This window comes from Ascidiella aspersa, chromosome 4, assembly GCF_963924565.1.
Source record: "Ascidiella aspersa chromosome 4, kaAscAspe10.2, whole genome shotgun sequence".
In the NCBI taxonomy this organism is placed as follows: domain Eukaryota; kingdom Metazoa; phylum Chordata; class Ascidiacea; order Phlebobranchia; family Ascidiidae; genus Ascidiella; species Ascidiella aspersa.
In genome coordinates this window covers 34,077,431-34,097,658 of record NC_139450.1, presented here as the reverse complement: position 1 = coordinate 34,097,658, position 20,228 = coordinate 34,077,431, and the positions used below count along the sequence as shown (strand labels likewise).

Sequence of the window (20,228 nt, the reverse complement as noted above, 5' to 3'; positions counted from 1 at the left end):
TACCAAAGATGTAGTAATGCCACTTTTGTTTTTTCGTAAAATTCTTCTTAATACCAACTCTGTTAAAACATGTGCGACTGTAACTGTAGCTTCTATCTATATGTTTCAACCTTTTCAGTCGTCCAAGCGTTTTTAGACCGTCTGCAAATATTGTCGCAACGCCTCATTAATTTAACAACCCGAGAAGCAAATATTGGCGAAGTCGATAAACATGCTTTTTACATGGACTTGTGTCAAGTCGCTTCCATCTCAGAATAACCGCTTAATGCGTTTATTGCCTGTAGGTGCTTTTTCGACAGGATTGGTAATTAATCAAGTCATAAAGTAATTTGTCCGACACTTTTGGCGACTTTTTTGGAGCCAAAATTATGGCTTAGCTGTAAAAATATTCACGATGACCAAATGCTGTTTTTATCATAGAACGTTGGTAGCGCTTTGAAGTTTCTGTTTTAAAGAAATTCGCTGGCAAATAATTTATTGGTTAATTCAATGAATCTCGGGCCACAGGTTGAGAAACGCTACTGCGAACCATTGCACTGTTTACCAAAGTTGTAGTATTGCCACTCGTCCGATACTAGGGTGATATCGGTGTCGATCTGGTGCCAAATTATAAAACGTTCAAGCATGATTTTCGATCTAAAGCAGTTGTTTTTACATAAAAACAATATTATCAATAATAGGTTAACAACCGGAACTAAACTTTTTTATCGCTTGAGGAAAGTTTGGCCTAATAACCTTGAAACAATCACATATGAACTTTTCCATTTTAAACATATTGCTTGTTTAAGCAGAATAATGACGTCATTACTATCGGATCCGATCCCGATACTTTTTGTCCAAAATATCGGGTATCGTTTATCGGAATAATTTGTCAAATACCGGACACGCTTACTTTTGAGCAATTGATTTGACAGGTCTTATATAAACGCTACACAATGGTGATATTTCGACCCCTGTAATTACCCCAGTTCGTGACTCAGAAAAGTTAAAATGACCTGTAATCATCATCGCTTATGGTCAGACATGTGTTAACCTATTTATTACTCCTTTTGTTTACACGTAATACGTGTGTAAAGCAAGTATTCTGTCGTATTATGTGCGTCTGCGCGCGCGTGTGTATGTGTGTGTGTTCGTGCGCGTGTAAGTGTGTGTGTGATGCGTGAGGGGTACCGTGCACTTGTTTTTGTAACCAGATTCTGTTAGACCCAAATATTTTCCTACTTGCTCGCGTTCTCTAGTTGTTAAAAGAACACTTTTGATCATTTTTTTAAAAATTGATCATTTTTAACCTTGTAACATTGATTTTTAAAACTAAAAATAAATAAAGATTAATTGGAAACGTTTATAAAATGCTGTTTACTTCTGTATGGGCTTTGATAGTCATTTTACCTCTAACTATAGCCTCTAACCATTATCTTAATATTTATTTAAAACGTTTACGAAATGCTATTTACTTCTGTATGGGCTCTGATATTCATTGTGCGTCTAACAACAACCTCCAGCCATTATCTTAAGATTTATTTCGAATAATTTTAAAATGCTTCCCACTTTTCTATTGGCTTTGAAATTCACCTTAGTTTAAATGTGATCAATTATTTTGTATACAGTAATTCAAAGACTGTTTTTCACAAGGCCTCGTGCAAAAAGAGTTTTAGCCCCACCCTTAACCAGCGCAACGTTGCCAAAAAAATATTTTCCCATTTTTCAAATTTACCGAATGGTTGTAAAATTATTTGTCGTTCAGCAAAAATGATAAAAAAAATGCTTAAAATTGGTTAAACACTGACCAATTAAGCGAAATGTTCACAAAACGACCTTTGTTACGATTCCACTTTCCGCTTTGGTATAATTTATTTTTCCGCTCTGCTATTTTGGTCTTTCCATCGTAAAAACTTCCAGCGACTTCTCGAAATAGGAAACATTTCTCAGAAGCCCACCCGCCAGTGAAACGAAGGGTTTTCGTGGAATTCTGGCGGTTCGTGTCAATTTAGGAGCAAAGTGACAATCAAAAAACGAAAGAACGGATAAAGGCCAATAAGTGACATTTAAACGGACTCGTTTGGCTTTTTTTCACATTTTTACTACGCAAGCCAAAAATATACTGAATGTTTACTTTAAAAACAACAACAATGGTCTCGGATAAAATCTGGGAAAATGTAGAATAATTTTTTACCGGAGCATACGAAATTTTTAAAATGACGTCACTAAGCGACTTAATAACGTGACGTCATAAGAAAATCGATGTAGTGCACATATATTCAACTTAAATCTTACTTAAACACATACAAAGAAATGGTGAGATGGCCTGGTAAAAAGAACCATTTTTTTCGTGCTTGCAAAAATTGTTTTACTTAACATGACGTCGTTTCGGCTTACTTTTCCCTTGATTGCTACATGATCTAGTTTAAATACTTTGGCGGTTTTGCCTGCTATGAAAGAAGGAATACTACCACCACCGCGCCACGTCGTTTCATACCGTTTCACACATGAGACACTTACAGCTTGAATTGGTTTCTTCAAATCAAGCGCGCTCAAAAATAAAACATTCTTTACCTTAAATGGCATTTAGGTTTAAACTTTATTAGTATCTTAAAATGAATAAATCAAGCTTTTTTGCTAAATAGCAATAAGTTAAACCCAGCCCCGATAGCTTGAAATAAGAATGCTGTGTTTTTTAATACTGCTTGAAATGTGCGAGTTCAAACATACTTTACCTTAAAAGGCATTTAGTCTGAAACTTTAAAACTATTAAAGTGAATACAAAAAAAAAACAGCCGTGGTAGCTTTCACTTTTACCAAAAGTGCATTTTGTATCAATCTTCAGGCAATGCAAACCTGCAACAAGTATAGTGTGTCTTAAAATAGTGCTGATTATATTTAAAGTTGATGCACAAGTTTTGAACCCAGAGAGCCCAATCGTTTCGAGACGTTATTTTACCAACTAACACACGAGCACATCAATCAAACCCCAGCCGTAGTAAAATCATGCCAAAACAAAAATGGCATTTCAAGCCAAGTATCGTTTCTCTGTGAACCCAAGCCATGTCTGTAGTAAGGTCAAATAATCTCACGACAGACCTTTATCATTAAAAGGTTAGGGCCAAGAAATGATTGTTGTAAATTGGCTGCAAAATGAAAAATACTTTGCTGCAATGGTTTTGGCATTTTTTCAAACCTTTAGGTATTTTCGGTTGTTCTGTTTCATGGCTGGTTATTACAATTTTTAATTTTGTGCGTTTTTATTCAATCACAAAACACTGATTGAAAGCTGGAGTTTTTTTTAAATTTGTTTAAAACGTTCACAAAAGTTACCTACTTCTGTTTTATAAAAATAAGGTGCTGAGATATTTTTTCAAATCAAGGCCCAAATATTTTTTTTGTGCATTTTTTACTAACTTACAAATATCATAATGCAAATTAATTTTAGTTAGATATAAAACAATATTTTAAATTAAATGTTTGCGACAAATTTTTACTTTGTAGACAAGTTTAAACTCTAATTTTGGTAATATTTTCTTACTGCTGTATTTGATATATATTAAAATATATGGGGGTTACAATAAATTTGTTGCAAACGAAAGACCTTTATCATTAGAAGGTTAGAGCCAAGATATGAGTTTTGTAAATGGGCTGCAAAAGCTGCAAATCTTTTGGCATTTTTTCAAACATTCCGGTATTTTTGGTTATTCTTCTTTTATGGCTGGTTACTTGAATTTTTAGTGCATTTTTATTTACTCACAAAATTCTCGCAATGCGCAGAAAAATGTTCGATGCTTGAGTTTTATTGATTTAAAACGTTCACAAAAAAATTAGGGCCTAGATATTTTTTGCTGATTATAACATTAAGTGCATTTTTACCAACTCACAAAATATTACAGTGCTAATTGATTTTAGTCAGATATAAAAACAATATCGCAGCCTCTCAAAACAATAGGTAACATAAGGTAAGCTGTCAAATGTTTGAAAAAAACGCATTTTTACCTTTGGAAGCAAGTTTAAACCCAATTTTTGTTCTTTTTTTCTCACTGCTAAATTTTTGCTCTACTAATTATCGAGAGTTACAAAAATTGGTTGCTGAAATGCTGCATAGTTACCTTATTTAACAAGTTACACGAAATGTGCACGATTTGAACCAATTTATTTCTGATTCAAACATAGAAGCGTCTAGTCGGCTGAATAGGGGGAATAAAGTGCGTCACGTCGGTATAATTAAAAGTTACTACGCTGATAAAGTTTGTTGATAAAAAAGACCGCATTCAAAGTAGTTGATCAAGCAGAGAGCGCAAGTCGCGATCAAGTTAATAATCTCTGCAACAGCGCGTCTGCGAGCTGAGCTGGCGGCCGTGGAAGGAGAAGAACATCTCTCACTACTTTACAGACTTGTACACATGCCAGTGCAATGTATGGTGACGCGTGCATTGTATTGTGATGTATATGTAACGCGCACTCGAATATGTATGTATGTAAAGTAGTTGAAAAACAGATGGAATACAAATCTGTATATTTTGCTAAAAATAAAAATCAATAAGAATGCCTTTATGGTGCACTTTTGTAGTATTTATCTTTTATGTAAATTAATAGTTCCATTCAGTAGAGAGAGCTTTTGTAAAATTTTACCCACTTTTGCGATTTAAGTGAAATAAAAAAGCATACAAATACCATGATACACCGAAAGCCATCGCAGACTCCCCGAATCTGTCGATCAATGATCAATGGAGCAGGGCAGACTAGAAAAAGAACTAGCCTTCAGTGAGGTTCGAACTCACGACCTCCGGTCAAGCCGGGACCGTCGCTCTACCAACTGAGCTACACAGGCTCAGAGTGGAGCGAGTCGAGAAACAAGCATACGCCAATACTTGCTCACTCTGTTAGCACAAGTAACTTCATAATGAAGGGGATCGCTAGTAGCCAGTATCAAATACCGTGATATTAACAAAATATAGTGTTTTGCATGCAAGAAAAAAAAAACAATTAAATTTTTATTTACTTCGTAGTGATATTAGAAAAAAATACGATTCTTTGTCATTTTTTACAATTTTCGCAGTTTAAAAAAATAATCATTTTTACCCAGCACGCTAAGAGCCATCAACAATTCATCGAAATATTGATTTTTTTATATTTCTTAGAAGCGCTTATTTTCACGAAGCAATGCCAAAACCAAGGATTTGAACTGAGAAAGCTCGGGCGTTTTTGATTGATTGATTAATTGTCGCGTCGCCCTAGCGAATTATTTTAACTGGAAATATTTTTGAGCGAAAATTGATTAATCGAAGTTGGCTGCCTCGCTTATTGCGGGTGCTTTCCCTGTTGTGGGACGGCTGCACAGACGAGAAATGTCTGCGTTGATTTATCGAAAGAAAATGCAAAAATGATCCACTTTGCAGCGTTTGGTTCGTAATGCATTGAAATGATTCGTTGTACTCATGCCAAACTATTCCACTATAATCTTGTTACAACAACTAATTATTTTTTCATGGCGTTCCTGCATCAAATTAAATTTATGTTCGCATAGTTTTGTCGGGATTGGACGTTTGAAGGTTACAGTTTTTTAGAGTTGCATTTTTCTTACACTTAAGCCTTCGTTAGAAATTTAAGCAGCAAATATCCATTTTGTGGAACGTTTACAGAGGTCAATGACCTTTTATTTTGGCTGATACAAACGATGTTTGCTGTTCACAAAGCTAGCGACTAGTCGGGCCCCTAATTGCTTTACCAAGTTACATAACTTTATGCTTCGTGCAACAACCTAATGTACTTATTCTCATTTACAAGGCAAAATAGATATGCCTAAGTAGGTATCGATGTGTAGACATTTATTTGCGCATTTAGTGTTGCCATATAACTTGGAGATGGTATCCAAAAAGCTTTGACAAACATTAGCTTTGTTTTCTAATCGCTCAGCAAAAAAGTCGGAAATTTTATATACGTTTTTGCTGTAGTGTTGGTTAGTTGAATTCTAATTTGTATTTATCTAATTTAACTATTTGGCCAAAACCTGAAAGTGCAATCCTGGCAACGTGACGTCATTTTGATGGCTGATGACCTGATGGCGTATTAGACATGTGACATAGAATTACTTGCTTTGCTAAATGGTTGTTTTTTGACTCGCTCCTCTCTGAGCCTGCATAGCTCAGTTGGTAGAGCGACGGTCCCGGCTTGACCGGAGGTCTTGAGTTCGAACCTCACTGCAGGCTAGTTGTTTTTCTGGCTTTCTCTGCTTGCATCATAGATCGACACATTCGGCGAGTCTGCGATGGCTATTCGGTGTACTATTGATACGGAAGCCGTAATCGTTGGTCATAAAGCAGCTTCCGAGGGGCTAGATCACAGATGTTATTAAACACATATGTGTGTGTGTGTCTTTCATTGCTTTGCTAAACGTTGAGACGCACGGTGTTCACGTCTGTTTTCGACTTATATTTTTTTTCGAAATTTAAATTATTTTTTAATCGTTTGTGACGTAATAACATAGGTTTGGTGACGTCACAATATACGCCTATTTAAAAAAAAACAGCTACTTTGGAAATCTAATCGCTTGTATTTGGACGCACAAACAAAACACGAGAAAGTGACTTAAAATAAACTCCGTTAATAATCACAGCGAGGAAGCGAAGCGTGGGAACTAATTCTTGAGAATGCGGAAGAAGTACTCGACCTCCAGCACGCCATCTTCCGGCAGATCACAGCTGGTTTATCATGCTCTGGTATTCTGCCACTACATCTTTGTACATCTTGTAGAGCTCCTCGGCGTTGGCTTTCTCAACACTTTGCTGTGAAAGGTGGGATAATATTTTACTTCACATGGACTTTATAAAGGATTAGAATTATATAGTAAGAGTCAGTGTTGTAGTTAGGGCTGTGGAGTCGGTTAAGAGTCCAACTCCGGCCCAAAATGAACCAGAGTTCGACTTCGGCAAAATGTGTACACTACAGCAATCCACTCATAGGGTGTCAAATAACCACAATACATGGGTGGAAAATATCCACCATATGATATTCCACCTTTACAGTTTGCGACCTTATTATTTTCGAAATTTCACATTAGGCATGCGCACGTCGGACTCGGAACTCTGGTAGTCTTGCTCGAGTCCCGAGTTCGATTCCAGCAAAACAAACCGACTTTTGTGCTTCATCAGGTCAAAGTGCTACTTTTTTTTTTAACTTTTTTTTAAGTTTCTACTTTACAATACAATTTATCTTTTAACAGTGCCACCTGATTTCCAGATTCAGAATTAGACAAATACGCCTACGAGAAAGTTAAAACCTTTATTGTCACAGATTTTTATTCGGTAATTCTCGAAAACAGTTTCAGTACCGCAAAATAAATCCATCTTTTCCACGTTATAATGTCATGTATAGCGGATATGCCAAAATTGAATTATTATTTCAGACGGTTGGTTTGATAATAAGTTAGAAAAGATTTAAAGCTTTCTCTTTATTGCTCCAATAACAAAAAAGAACACATTTTTCAGGGTTTACATAACCCAACCAGCGAACAGCTCGAGTGCACGGATCTTACCGAATTATAATTGCCTAAAACCTTGCATCAACTTCATGTGTGCTTAGGTTGGGCAAAAAATACATTCACAAACAACCAGTTTTTTTCTTTCCGGAACACATGAAATTTATTATCAGAGACGGCGTCATAAAGTTACTTTCAACTCTTGATAAATAACCTGGGGTTATCTTTCCATGTCCTGCACAAATATACAACTGGCATCCTAATTCCAATAGATTTAAGGAGATGGCGGGATTGCCTGATGTAAACACCATTTTTTACCGATACGGCTTACTTATTTTGCACTCACTTTTATCAGTTTGATTGCAGATGGTTTAATATTCCCCTCATTGCTTACTTTTGTCGAGATCTCATTCCCTTGTTTGCTTTCCACGTTGTGAAGAGGTGAAATTTCTTCCTGGCTGTCTCCAACAAACCTACTCTCCGCATATTGTTCTTCCATGTTTACGTTCTGTTCAAACACAAGTTATTTATGATTATCAAGTCTTTTAAACAAGCATAAGTTTGACAAAAAAGAAGTTAATAGTATGTCATTGTTCATACTCTATGACAGGGCTGAGGAGTCGGACTCGGGACTCGAGTAAGACCGCGTAAAACTACCCGAGTCCCGAGTCCGACATGCGCATGCGCAGTACCGAATTTTAAAACTGAAACGGCCGCCAAATGGAAATTGTAAAGGTGGAATAGCTTATGGTGGAATATTTTTCAACCATGTATTTTAAGTGAATGAAGTGTACTACACCCCTATAAGTGGATTGCTGAATATCCACGTTATTTTAGTTTCGTAAATTGGCGGAATACAGGCTGTAGAGTCAGACTCGGGACTCGACAAAATCGCACATGTGACCGGAGTCGGGAGTCGGACTCGGGTTTATTTTTTGAAACGCGTGCTAGAATGCCAAACACCAGTCGTGTGGCATTGGTTGCTTAATAAAGCGGCACTTGTACTATTCTGGCTCGTTCAGGTCTGACGTAAAGAGTAAGAAAAGTCGACAACAAGATATTTGTGTTTGATTTAAGCACTTACTTACTTTGCTGGAAACTTGTCTTTAAACGACCTATAAACTCCTCAACAGCGATTTTCGAAGTAAATGGAAAACTTACTGTAAACAATTTAAAAAAATAAAGAAAAGTTTGCAAAACATTATTTAACAAAATGCAACTTCCATGTCAATTACGATTAGACAATCTAATTCAAGTTTTATTTCAATTTGTCTAAACCACCGCATCCACTTTAACTATTATCTTACAAGTGGTAACATTTCAAGTAATAAGTTCGAAAAACATCACTTTAAACGAGCTTCTATTATTTTGTACTAAGTGTTTACAAAATGACCTTAAAAACATATTTAAGCTGCGGGACTAAAATTATGTTCGACAACAAAGTTTATATTTGATCAGCCAGTACTTTGCCTCTCCTTATTGTCACTCGCGATAAATATCGCTGCTGATCATTGTCACTCACAATGCGACTTGTTACGTAACAAACAGCAGACGGCGGATACTTTGCATATTGTAATTAAACACCAAACGACACAACAATAGTTTAACAAGAAAATAAAACATGTTTATGAATGTCGTTGCAGGTCACACAAACACCTTAGGTCAGGGGTTCTTAAACTGGGGTCTATGGACCCCTTGGGGGTCCGTGAACTAGTTTTAGGGGGTCCATAAAGGCCCAATGGAAATATTAGTGTATGTTTACGAAGTAATCATTTTTTAAAATAACTTTAATTAAAATTAAAACTGTTTTGCACTGAATGTTGACTGCATTACACTTTCACAATTATTTGAACCGAAATCGGCAGATTTCTATAGTCTATTTGCATTGTGACGTCAATTTTTGAAAACTCGCCCCTACCGTGGTCCACGCGAAGCAAAAACAATTTTAGGGGTCCGCGGTAAAAAAAGTTTAAGAACCCCTGCCTTAGGTAAAAGCTGACCTGGAACAAAAAAATAAAAAAATTAACACGAAGTAAATAAACATCGGAACAATTCTACAAAAGTGGATTATAGCTATTACTAATTCTTTTTTTTATTTTTTCTTAAATCGCACTTTGTTTTCAAGAAATGTATAATTTGTCGCGGCTTAATATCTCAACCGCAGTGTGCTTTTTAAAAAGGTGACCATTTTTTTAAAAACGGGCATAAACGTATTTTTTCAACACAAAAGACTTAGTTTCAATGCTTTATAGTCGGCCGTTTATGTACATGTGAAAAAAAAACAATGATACTGTCATGGAAAAATATTACCAAAAAAACATAGAAAGGAACAAATATCGACACAATTCCCTAGACCAGTGGTTCACAACATTAAATGGGCTGCTGGACCTCTTTCACCACTTTCACCTCCTTGCTTACTTTTTTGCTCGCGTTTTAGGACGATTCATAGCGGAACGTCACAAGGGAGGTCTGTGACGTCAGAATTAAAAACTCCAATTGTCGTTTAACTGGCGGTCAATTAAAAATTGTATTCCAACTCTTTTTCTGAAACACTTTGAAAGAATCTCCCACAGACAATAAAATGTAAAAGAAAGATTCTTTGTTGTGGGCTGTTTATCACTTTACACTTATTTTACTTAGGAACCCAAGTCGTGGTGAATATTGCCTAATAACTATTAGAACAAACTTTGGAGCATAATGGTTGGAGGTTGTAGTAAGACGTAATAAGAATATCAAAGCCCATACAGAAGTAGGTATCATTTTGAACGTTTCGAATAACTCTTTATTCATTTTCAACTGTTGAAAATGAATAAAGAGTTATTCGAAACGTTCAAAATGATACCTACTTCTGTATGGGCTTTGATATTCTTATTACGTATTAGAACAAACTTTCACACATGGTGCAGAGTGGTATCGATGGAGTTCTAGGGGTTTAAAATAAGTTTACCCCTATGGGCGTCTTTAATTGGGGGAAAAAACTAAAATCGCTTCGCTTTCATCAATTAGCTCATGTGGATTAGTTATAGAATTTGTGAAAATCCTACTGATTTAGTAAATATATAATGTAATGTAAAACCAGATGCTGGTCATTTAATTTTAAGAGTTTAAGATAAGTACCGGTATTTTATGTTAAGGTGCATAGCGATTGGTTTAAAAATAGTTAGGCGTTTTAAAAACAACCTAAGATTTGTTAAAAACATTTAAACTTTGTGTTTTTTATACAGAAACTGACGATACCTATTCATAAGGCAAAGTATATATTTCTGTTATATTTTACAAAATGATTTTATGTTTTAGACCTGTTTTGCAAACAGTCTTATAACATCATTGTGTTCGGGATTAAGTACTATTTTGAGTAATTATAAAACTCGCATAACATTTAATGGAAAACATTTATTTCTTTTTTCCACAATTAGTTCTGTCTTCGAGCTTATGTTGTTCAACAATGACGATAAGAATGGCAAATGTCGTGAAACAATCGACGTCTGTGACGCAAAGATGCCCCCCGCACCCCTATAACCCTCATATATTTTGTAACCTTGATTTATAATGTTTTACAGAATTGTACGTTTAGCGATATTTTGTAGTTTAATCTTTACAACTTTAGTTTTTGTTAAAGTTTTATATTGAGTAAGACTTTGTGGCAAAAATATTATTTTCTTAAACTTCTTTACTTCCATGTTCCGAGTTGCATTCCCCAGCTTCCAGTTAAAATAAAGCACAACTTTGTTGAGAAGTTTAATCGCAATAAAAGCTTGTAGGAACTTAAATAAAAAAAAGTCTTTTTGACAAAGTATTGAAATTTAAGTTCTCAAAGTCATAAGAACATCAAGCATCGTCATACAAATAAGGTAAGGTTATTCACAAGCAGAAATAAAAAGTTTAGTTTAAACATAAAATATATTGGAAAAAATAGTCTGGACAACATTACAAATCAGTTTGAAGTAAAACTCTTGATTTGATTTAAAAATATATTGTTCCTGCCTCGCTAAATTTTTTAATTTAATATCATATAATTTTGTTTTGCACACATTTGTGACGTAGGCTATACCAGAATGGTCCTAAAAGATTTATCAAGAAAATCTGTAAAATTTCAAAAAGGACAAAGCTATGCTTTGGGTGAAATGGTGTAGTACCAACAAACGGAAAATTTAATTTAAATAGTTAAAACTACCTTTAATTCTATTTACACCTGTAAAGTAGAGCAATGCTATAAATTTATGCTTATACTTAAAATGAAACAAAAAGGAAAAAATGTTGAACTTTTGCCCATGCGCAACAATGGCCTTACCTGCAAGTGGCGGCACCATCTCCCTTCGGGAATATTAGGACTGCCCATTACTGACACTTCAGGCATTCTAGGCTTCCTTTTTGGCCAATTGGAAGAAGAATCCACTTCACCTTCACCTCTTATATACATGTACTTACTTCATTATAGTAAGAAATATCATAGGTCCTGAAAACTCGGAATGAAAAAAACAAAAAAACTGCACCCAATATTTGCGTAAAAAGTTTTCGCGGCAATATTTAATCGGTTTCAAATCGTTTTTGAAGTAATGGACAGGGTTCCCCTATTAAAATGTTTTTGAAAAAATGCACTTCGTTAATTCATGTTTGCAACAAACTTGAGGTAACTGTAAGTTGAGGGTTTGTCATATCTTGACTTAAATTTGTCAGATTGCTACCTTAAAATTAATCAGAACTTATCATATTAACAATGATAATACCGTGCACTATTAACAAAAATAAAACACATATATTTTTTTTTATTTTAAAATTATTGCACTTTCGACCAACAAACGAAAGTTTTATCACACAGTTTATAACTTTAATTTAACACTTACCTTTTGCATTAGAACCAGCTAATAACACCCGACTTGTGGCTTTTGGGCGCAGCAAATTGCTCCCGTGTAGAGCTTCACTGGATGGGAGTGTGTTTGGCATCTCGCTTAAGTGCTCACCGGCACTTTTTGCTTAATTGCTGGAAGTTTGAGCGGTGAATCTAACTATGTGAACCGCACATGGAAAATCTGATACTGTCAGAATAAATAATGAATACAAACTGAAATTATCTGCCGATAACTATTGAGCAAAAAAGTCCACGGGGAAAATCCCCGGGGAATTTTTTTTCAAAAATTCGAAAAATTACCAAAAAATGTAAAAAAACTTGAAAGTCGATTTTTGGCTTTATTTTAAGTGGTAGGGGGCTGAAACTTTACCGTGTTGTTTCTACGCCCAAGGCGCATCTACACACCAAGTTTCACCCAAATCGGAGAAGGTCGATTTTTAAAAATTACCCAAAATCGCGTTTTTTGGGATAATTTTTATAAAAAATGTCCATTTTCTCGCTAATAATAAAGAATTTGACTATATAAGTTTTACCATGAGATTAATATTGTCCTAACGCATCTTTGGTGAAAATTTCAGCCAAATCGGAGCAGGTCGAAAAAAGTTCGAAAAAAATCGCTGGTATATGAGCGTCGAAATTGGCCAATTTTGCCGATTTAGCCCTATGTTATATGATAGGGAATACTGATGATGTGAAATGCGCTGTAACAAATAGTCAAGCGTAATATCAAACAGACAAATCTTGTACCTATTTGCAGAAGTACTGACCTGTTATCTACCATTAAGCTGCTTTGGTAATTTATTTTCTTTTGAATCCAACTGCAGATGAACTGTATGTGAAAGAAGTCTTTTAACCAGCAATCTTCAGAATCCACAAACGCTACTGTTTTTGAGAAAATGACTTCAGAATGAATAAATGATAATTTGCAGTTGCTCCAAGTGCGTTTGGACAAACTGCCAATATTTCGGCTCGCAAAGAAAACGTTTAAACATTTTTCGTAACTATGAAAGTTCAAATTTTTATTAGATTCTAAATTTGTCTTTTAATTTTTTTTTGATTTTTTAAGTATAGTTTGTTTAGTTAAAAGTAAGGCGGAAGTTTTGTAATTGTTGTGGTGGTAAGACGCACCACCAAGAAACCTATGTCTTGTTCGTTTACGGACGACTTGAATACTCGATGCAATGTAATTGATCAAACTTTTCCCATTCAATTCCTACAAATTGATATCACTTTCCTTACGGGTTAGCCTCCCAAACTTACAGCCTTAGTAGCGAACCAACTCGCCACAAGGGTGAACCTTTAGGGCGTTTTTTTCTTTTTGTTAGAATTGTACGCCACCTTTTATTTCCAAAATTAAATTGCATTCAAGTAATCCTCGAAAAAACTTTCGTTTGTTGGTTGTGACAAAGAGCTTAATTTCTTAGTAAAAAGAAACAGATTGTGGGAATCCTAAAGCTTTCGAAATTTGTTCGATGATTTTTGCGTTTTCTATTTCACCAAATGCTTTCATCAAAATGCGCATAAATACTTTAAAGCAAATGATGTCATATGCCTAAAAAGTTTAAGAACTTCATATTAACTTTATTTATTTTTATTTTTTTTTACTTTATATTTTACGTTAGTTTGAAGTCTACTCTGAATCGGGGACATTATTTTCTTTCTTTTTCTTTTGGTATCAAGTAGTCTGCGTTTAAACTTTAGTTTGTTGGTTGGTACGCATGGGAACGGTGTTCACGCCTGTTTTCACCGCATTCATTTATATTTTTGTCATGTTATTTTTCAATCGTTAGTGACGTAATAACATAGGTTTTGTGACGTCACAATATACGCCTATTTTAAAAAACACAGCTACTTTACAAATCTAATCGCTTGTATTTGGACGCACAAACAAAACACGAGAAAGTGACTCAAAATAAACTCCGTTAATAATCACAGCGAGGAAGCGAAGCGTGGGAACTAATTCTTGAGAATGCGGAAGAAGTACTCGACCTCCAGCACGCCATCTTCCGGCAGATCTGTGCAGTGGACAGCATTCTCGATCTTGTCTTTACCGAACATCGCTCTCAAGCTCTTGGGTCGCAGATGTCGCGCTATTTCCTGCAAAACGAAGGTGGGGAGAATAAAATTCGGAAGTATTGTGGGTTTTGTTTCAGGGTTGGTCGATACTCGATATTTTATTACAACACCAATAAACGATATTTTGTACAAAAGTAAATGAGCCAATTACGTCTGTACTATAATTCACTATACAAGCATCAAATCAGCTAAATTAAAACGTTCAAAGAAATCTATTTTAGGTTATTTGGCTCAAGTGTGCTTTAAGGCCCGTTTACACTACAGCTGCACTGAGCGGAGCTGAGCTGCACTGGGCGTTGAATTGTTTTCACTACAGCTGCAGTGAGCTGCGCTGGGCGTAAAAATCGCGACAAAACGTAATGTTTTACTATAGCTTCACGGGCCTTGAGTTTAGCAAAGCGTGAAACGCTCGCCACAATAGAATTTAAATGCAAATTACGCTTTGCTCAGCTCAGTGCAGCTGTAGTGTAAACGCGCCTTTAGTGTTAAGAAGATTCATTATCCTCAGTTATTAACTATTTTGGGATAAATTTGTTTTTCAAGGTAGGAATTGCTTGGTTAGGTAGCAAATTATTGCTGAACTAGAATTTAGCCTCGTATCGGCAGCGATACCACCCTAGTATCGGACGAGTAGCGATGTTACAACTTGGCATCCGGGTGTCAGCTCCAATATGATATTATCAAACATCTCTGTTAAGAGAAGACATTTATTTATTGAGTGGAATAGTTCACAGTAGCGCTTCTTAACCTGTGACCCTCGGTTTATTGTATTCACCAGTAAGTTATCTGCCTCGGATATAAGTTTAGATTCAAAATAAGATTCAAAGCACCCAACCTACAAGGACGACAAAGTTATCCAAACATTACTAATCCCCTTTGCCGTCAACTTACAGGGTCAGCAGGGCCGCAGAGATCCCTGAACTTGGCCGGTGTGTCGTCATCCTTGCTGGTGATCTCTAGCGCCACCGAGGGACCGTTGCACAGCTGGTTTACCATGCTCTGGTACTCGGCCACGACGCCCTTGTAGATCTCGTAGAACTCCTCGGCGTTCGCTTTCTCAACACTTTGCTGTGGAAAGTGGGATAATGTTTTACTGTCGATGGACTTAAAGGATAAGATAGTAAAAATCTGTATTGTAATTAGGGCTGAGGAGTCGGTTAAAACTAACCCGCATGCAACTCCAGCCAAAAAATGAACCCCAGTCCGACTCCGACTCTACAGTCTTTATTTTACCCATTTGCTTAAACAAATATAATGTGGATACAAAGCAATCCACTCAAAGGGGTTTCATATATTTCATTCACCCACAATGGTCGGCAAATGTTCCACAATATGCTATTCAGCCTTTACAATTTAAAGTTTTCAGTATATTCAGTTTCAGATTTGATACTGCGCATGCGCACGTCGGACTCCGGACTCTGGTAGTTTTATGTGGTCTTACTCGAGTCTAGAGTACCGAGTCCGACTTTGCAGCCCTGATTGTAATTTCGACAAGCTTTCGCACAACAGTACTTTATCAGTTCGAAGTTTCCTAGGTTTTGCGTCTTTTTAGCTATGTTTTAACTTCTACAAATAAAATTTATCGCTAATCATTCAGTCAATTTTAGTATATTTGATGTGTGTGCTATTTGCTAATAATTTTGGGGGGCACCCCACCCAACCCACGAGTTTCTTGAGTACACAGATCTCACAACATTTACTCTGCATCCAACCTCATGTGTGCTCCGGTTAGTTTGAAAAATACTAAGCTTATTTCCTCACAAGCCACAACTAGGTTTTATACGAACTGTGGCCTAGAGGTTAAAGTAGAAACTTTTTCATACTGGAACGCATAAAAATGTTCAGAGATGACGCCACAAAGTTACGTCATAGCAGGGCGTCTTAAAAGTAACTTTAGGAAACTTGAGGTTATCCTTTGATGTCGTGCACAAATATGCAACTGGAATATTAGTCTAAATCAGGTGTCCAACAAGCGGCACGCGACCTAATAAAAAATGGCACGCAGGGCCTCCCCAAAAAAATACTAAAATGGTTATTTAGCCAATTGCCAAAAAAGCTCAATTTGTCATTCAGTTCAGCCAATTGTCAGAAAATACTAAGTTTGTTATACAGCCAATTGCCATTGTTTGTTCACAATACAAAACAATCGCGGCAATCACGACAACCAACAATTACTTTTGATATAGTAACATTATACTGTGTGGAGGCTAGCATTCACATAACATAATATAGCTTGGTGTGAAGAAACAAAAGTCAGCTCACCGAGAGACACTTTGATGTAGTGATGCGCATTTCTACTAGACAGTTTTTTTCAAGTTTAAATAAACGTTCTTATTTTTGGTAAAATAAGCGCTTTTATGATTAAAAAGAATTGGTTCGGTTACGAAACTTTGGCACGGGAAGAAGTTATAAGATAAAATTGGCACGCCGGCATGTTTGAGTTGGACACCCCTGGCCTAAATACAAACAAGAAGAAAGATAGTCTGGTAAAAAAGAGACATTTTTTTACGAGTACTTGCAAAACTTATTTTATCGGGGCGTCATTCCGGACCGTTCCGGCTTACATTCACCACGACTGGGACCTCAACTCACCATATTTATGTCGGTGACATTGAACCCGGCGTCCTGAATCACTGTGAGGATATCGCCGACCAAACCCGCCTTGACAGCGTGTGGCTTTATGACGCAACAAGTGCAATTCTCGAACTTTGCCGTGTTCACGAGGTCACAGCGCCCTCTGGTGGGAAAGAAGAACTCCAGTTCCTTCAAAAAAAGAGAATTTCTTTGAATTGCTACTTTTAAAATCAAGAAAACAGTTGATTTCCATCAAACTTTCGTTATTCACTAATTCAAGGACCTTAAAATATATTGTTTAAATAAAGTTGAGGGCTTTTACACATAAAAGGTTGTTATTACACAATGGTTCTTAGTCTTTGCAAGTGGTTACCTCTGAAAAGAACTTAGGATTGCAACTAACTGATAAAAATGTACAACATGCAATAAATAATGATAAATAACACTAGAATGACAGATAACTCAAAAATAAAAAAAAAAACAGTAAAATTGAAACTATTGGGCTGGACACTATGTTTTGCTTTTAATGTATTATCGTCAAAATTGCCCCTAGAAAATGGAAATCACCCTTTTGGGGGCAATTACCATATGTTTGTTGCTTACCCTAGCAGCAAAAAATATAAAAAATATCACATTTTAAACCACCCTTATGGAGATCACCAATATTTTCGGGGGCAATTTCCATTATGAAGCACCCACTACCCCCTTGTTGCTTACCCTAGCAGCAGAATCGGCACTGTCGGACCCATGAGCAGCGTTCTTGGTCTGGTCGGTTCCGAACATGGCCCTGATTGAGTTAGGTGCACTCGACCTTGCCTCGTTCGAGTCGGTCGGCCCCAACATTTCCCGCCACTTCTGGGTTACGTTGGTCCCCATTATCTCCATGGCAACCACAGGACCACTCGTCATGTAATCCACCAGAGGGCTGCAAAGAGAAAGAAAATTTTAAAAAACATTGTGCGGAAAAACACTTGTATTTTTATGATTAGCATTATCACTGTTGGCTCTGGGATCATTATTGAGTAAAATCACATTCCGGTGATTTGTGTAGTTAGCGATAATGATTTACAACCCAAGTGTTCCTATTTCACAGCTTTTACCAAATATATTTCATGAAATTTTGTTCAAACTTTTTAACAACAATGTAACTAATGTGTCAATATTGATGTATTGACAATGTCCAATTCTTGTTGTAGGTAATGTTGATAAATGATATTATGAAATTTAAGGCGATATTAGGGATGTCTGATAATATCGCATTAATTATTAAAAGTGGTAGTATCAGTAGTCATTGTGCACAAAATTAATACATTCCATGACACTATATAAGCTAAAAAACAATTGTTTGTGTTAATTTAGTAAAAAATAATTATATTTACTTGAAGAATGGTTTTGACTGATGTTCTTCATAAAAACGAGCCGCATCTTTTCGAGTGAATTGGACCATTTTTGCCTTGCAAAGTTGAATATCGTTTTCCCTCAGAGCGTTAATAATGGTTCCAATCTTGGGAAGTGCGTCGGGTTTAATAAGAGCTAAGGTTCTGCATAAAAAAATAGTAAAATATATAATGTACCCAATAGTAAAATATATAATGTGTTTAAAAACGTCATATCAATGTGTTTTAATAAAGGTCATCATATTTTTATAGCAATTTGGGGATGTCGTAATTGATTTAGTTTTTTAAAGCCTTTTTAATCAACTTTACATCAGCATTTGTAATAAGGTTCATTTTATATTTCCATGCCAATTTTTGACCGTCATAACTGTTGTTTGTATTAATGCTAGCACTATAATAACCTAAATATATGTTTTTATTTCTTTGTGTAATAAAAACAGAAAATGTAAAAAGCCAAGAAATTAATTCAAAATGGCACCCACTTTTCTTTTTTGCTTCCAAGTTTGCTTTCTGTGAATTTATCTCCAAAATCGACAATTGTCAGTTGTCTTGAATAAATGCTGATCTGGCTTCCAATGTAAAGATTTTCTGCTCCAACTGTTTCGAATTTTGTCCGGCTGAGAAATTTTCGTCTGTTTTTGATGTCGTACTGTTGAACAGAGAACAAAAAAGTGAAACAATTCTAATTTGGGATTTGTATAGCTCTAATTTTTTAATCTGATTAAGTAACAAAATATACAAAAGGTCCATGACTCCTATTGCTAGTTGAAAAATTGCCTTATAAACAATATACTAATAATTTCAAAGACATACTGTACACTTGTGATTTTGTATAAATATATTTTTTTTCCCTATTTCTATCTAATTAGCTGGATTTAGTATTCTGCTGTTAAACAAAAATGACTTAGGAGTGTAACCTTTACCATTTCAATGCTGCTGTCTTTAGGGTAGAATAAGAACTGATATCTTCTTATCAAGGCAGCTTGTGGGTCGTACCACTCCGCAATGAATGAATATCTTTCATCTTGAGCCGACTAAAAATAACTTCAGGATTCAGAACAGACAAGGATGGCTCGTTTATGTTTGCGCCAATTCGTGATATTGATTTCAGTTGGGTTGGGGTTAGTGTTTGGGTGGTGGTAGTATTAATTTAAATTTCCAAGTTTTGTATAGTTTTAATTATGTTTTGGAAATTGGCTTAAAATTACTTTTTTAACCCAGTAAATAGCCTCAGGAAGTGCCTATAGACTATTTGACCGGATCGCTCTTTAGGCTTGCACCCATTAGTAATTACATGTTGATTCAAACTACTATGGTAGCCTCTTCAAACTACTATGGTAGCCTCTTCCAAATGAAAAATAAGCAAAAACAAAATCATTTTTTGATTTGCACAGAATAATTATATTGTTCATTTTATAGACACAAAAGCATAGCATCACTAGAAATATATTGCTATTTAGTCACGCATTTAAACAACATAAAAAACAAATACTTACAGATGGTTCAATGTAGGCATCAGTGTATCCAGGAAACTAAAAAAGTAAGAGTTTTAAGGTTTATTGATTAACATAATTTACCATAAATTACAATGTTAAGCCATGTGAATATAATATACACATAATACAATGTAATAAGTGTCACAATTTACCATGCTGGTCTTTTTCCTGGTGCACTTAAAAAGACTTCGGAAGAACCACAAAAACAGTAATTTATCAGAAACCTACGACACTAAAAATATAACAGATACTCGTTTATGATGATGCATATATTTGACGGTAAATTTTACAAAGATATAATAATGTCATCGCTATTTAACGTAAAAACAAAATTCACGCAATCCAAAATATTTTCTGTTCTTTAGAAAAATAGA

The 20,228-nt window shown here is 35.6% G+C and overlaps 1 protein-coding gene and 1 long non-coding RNA gene across 5 annotated transcripts; both read right to left on the bottom strand.

Moving 5' to 3' along the window:
- Positions 1-6,549: 6,549 nt before the first annotated feature.
- LOC146157630 (uncharacterized) lies at positions 6,550-8,621 on the bottom strand. 4 transcript variants are annotated; one of them, XR_014494827.1, is made up of 3 exons: positions 8,551-8,621; positions 7,809-7,970; positions 6,550-6,770 (listed from the first exon to the last, which is right to left on the bottom strand). It is a non-coding gene; the product is annotated as an uncharacterized LOC146157630 (long non-coding RNA). The 4 variants fall into 4 exon arrangements; XR_014494829.1 differs by having other exon boundaries at positions 7,857-7,970; XR_014494828.1 differs by having other exon boundaries at positions 8,547-8,616.
- Positions 8,622-14,169: 5,548 nt separating this feature from the next.
- On the bottom strand, positions 14,170-20,088 carry LOC146157629 (nucleoside diphosphate kinase 7-like). Its single transcript, XM_083387512.1, has 9 exons — positions 20,007-20,088; positions 19,855-19,890; positions 19,282-19,392; positions 18,841-19,007; positions 18,341-18,502; positions 17,679-17,886; positions 16,980-17,150; positions 15,279-15,455; positions 14,170-14,408 (listed from the first exon to the last, which is right to left on the bottom strand). The coding sequence occupies exons 1-9, from the start codon at positions 20,007-20,009 to the stop codon at positions 14,268-14,270; spliced, it is 1,176 nt and encodes a 391-aa protein (XP_083243638.1). The 5' UTR covers positions 20,010-20,088; the 3' UTR covers positions 14,170-14,267.
- Positions 20,089-20,228: the final 140 nt, after the last annotated feature.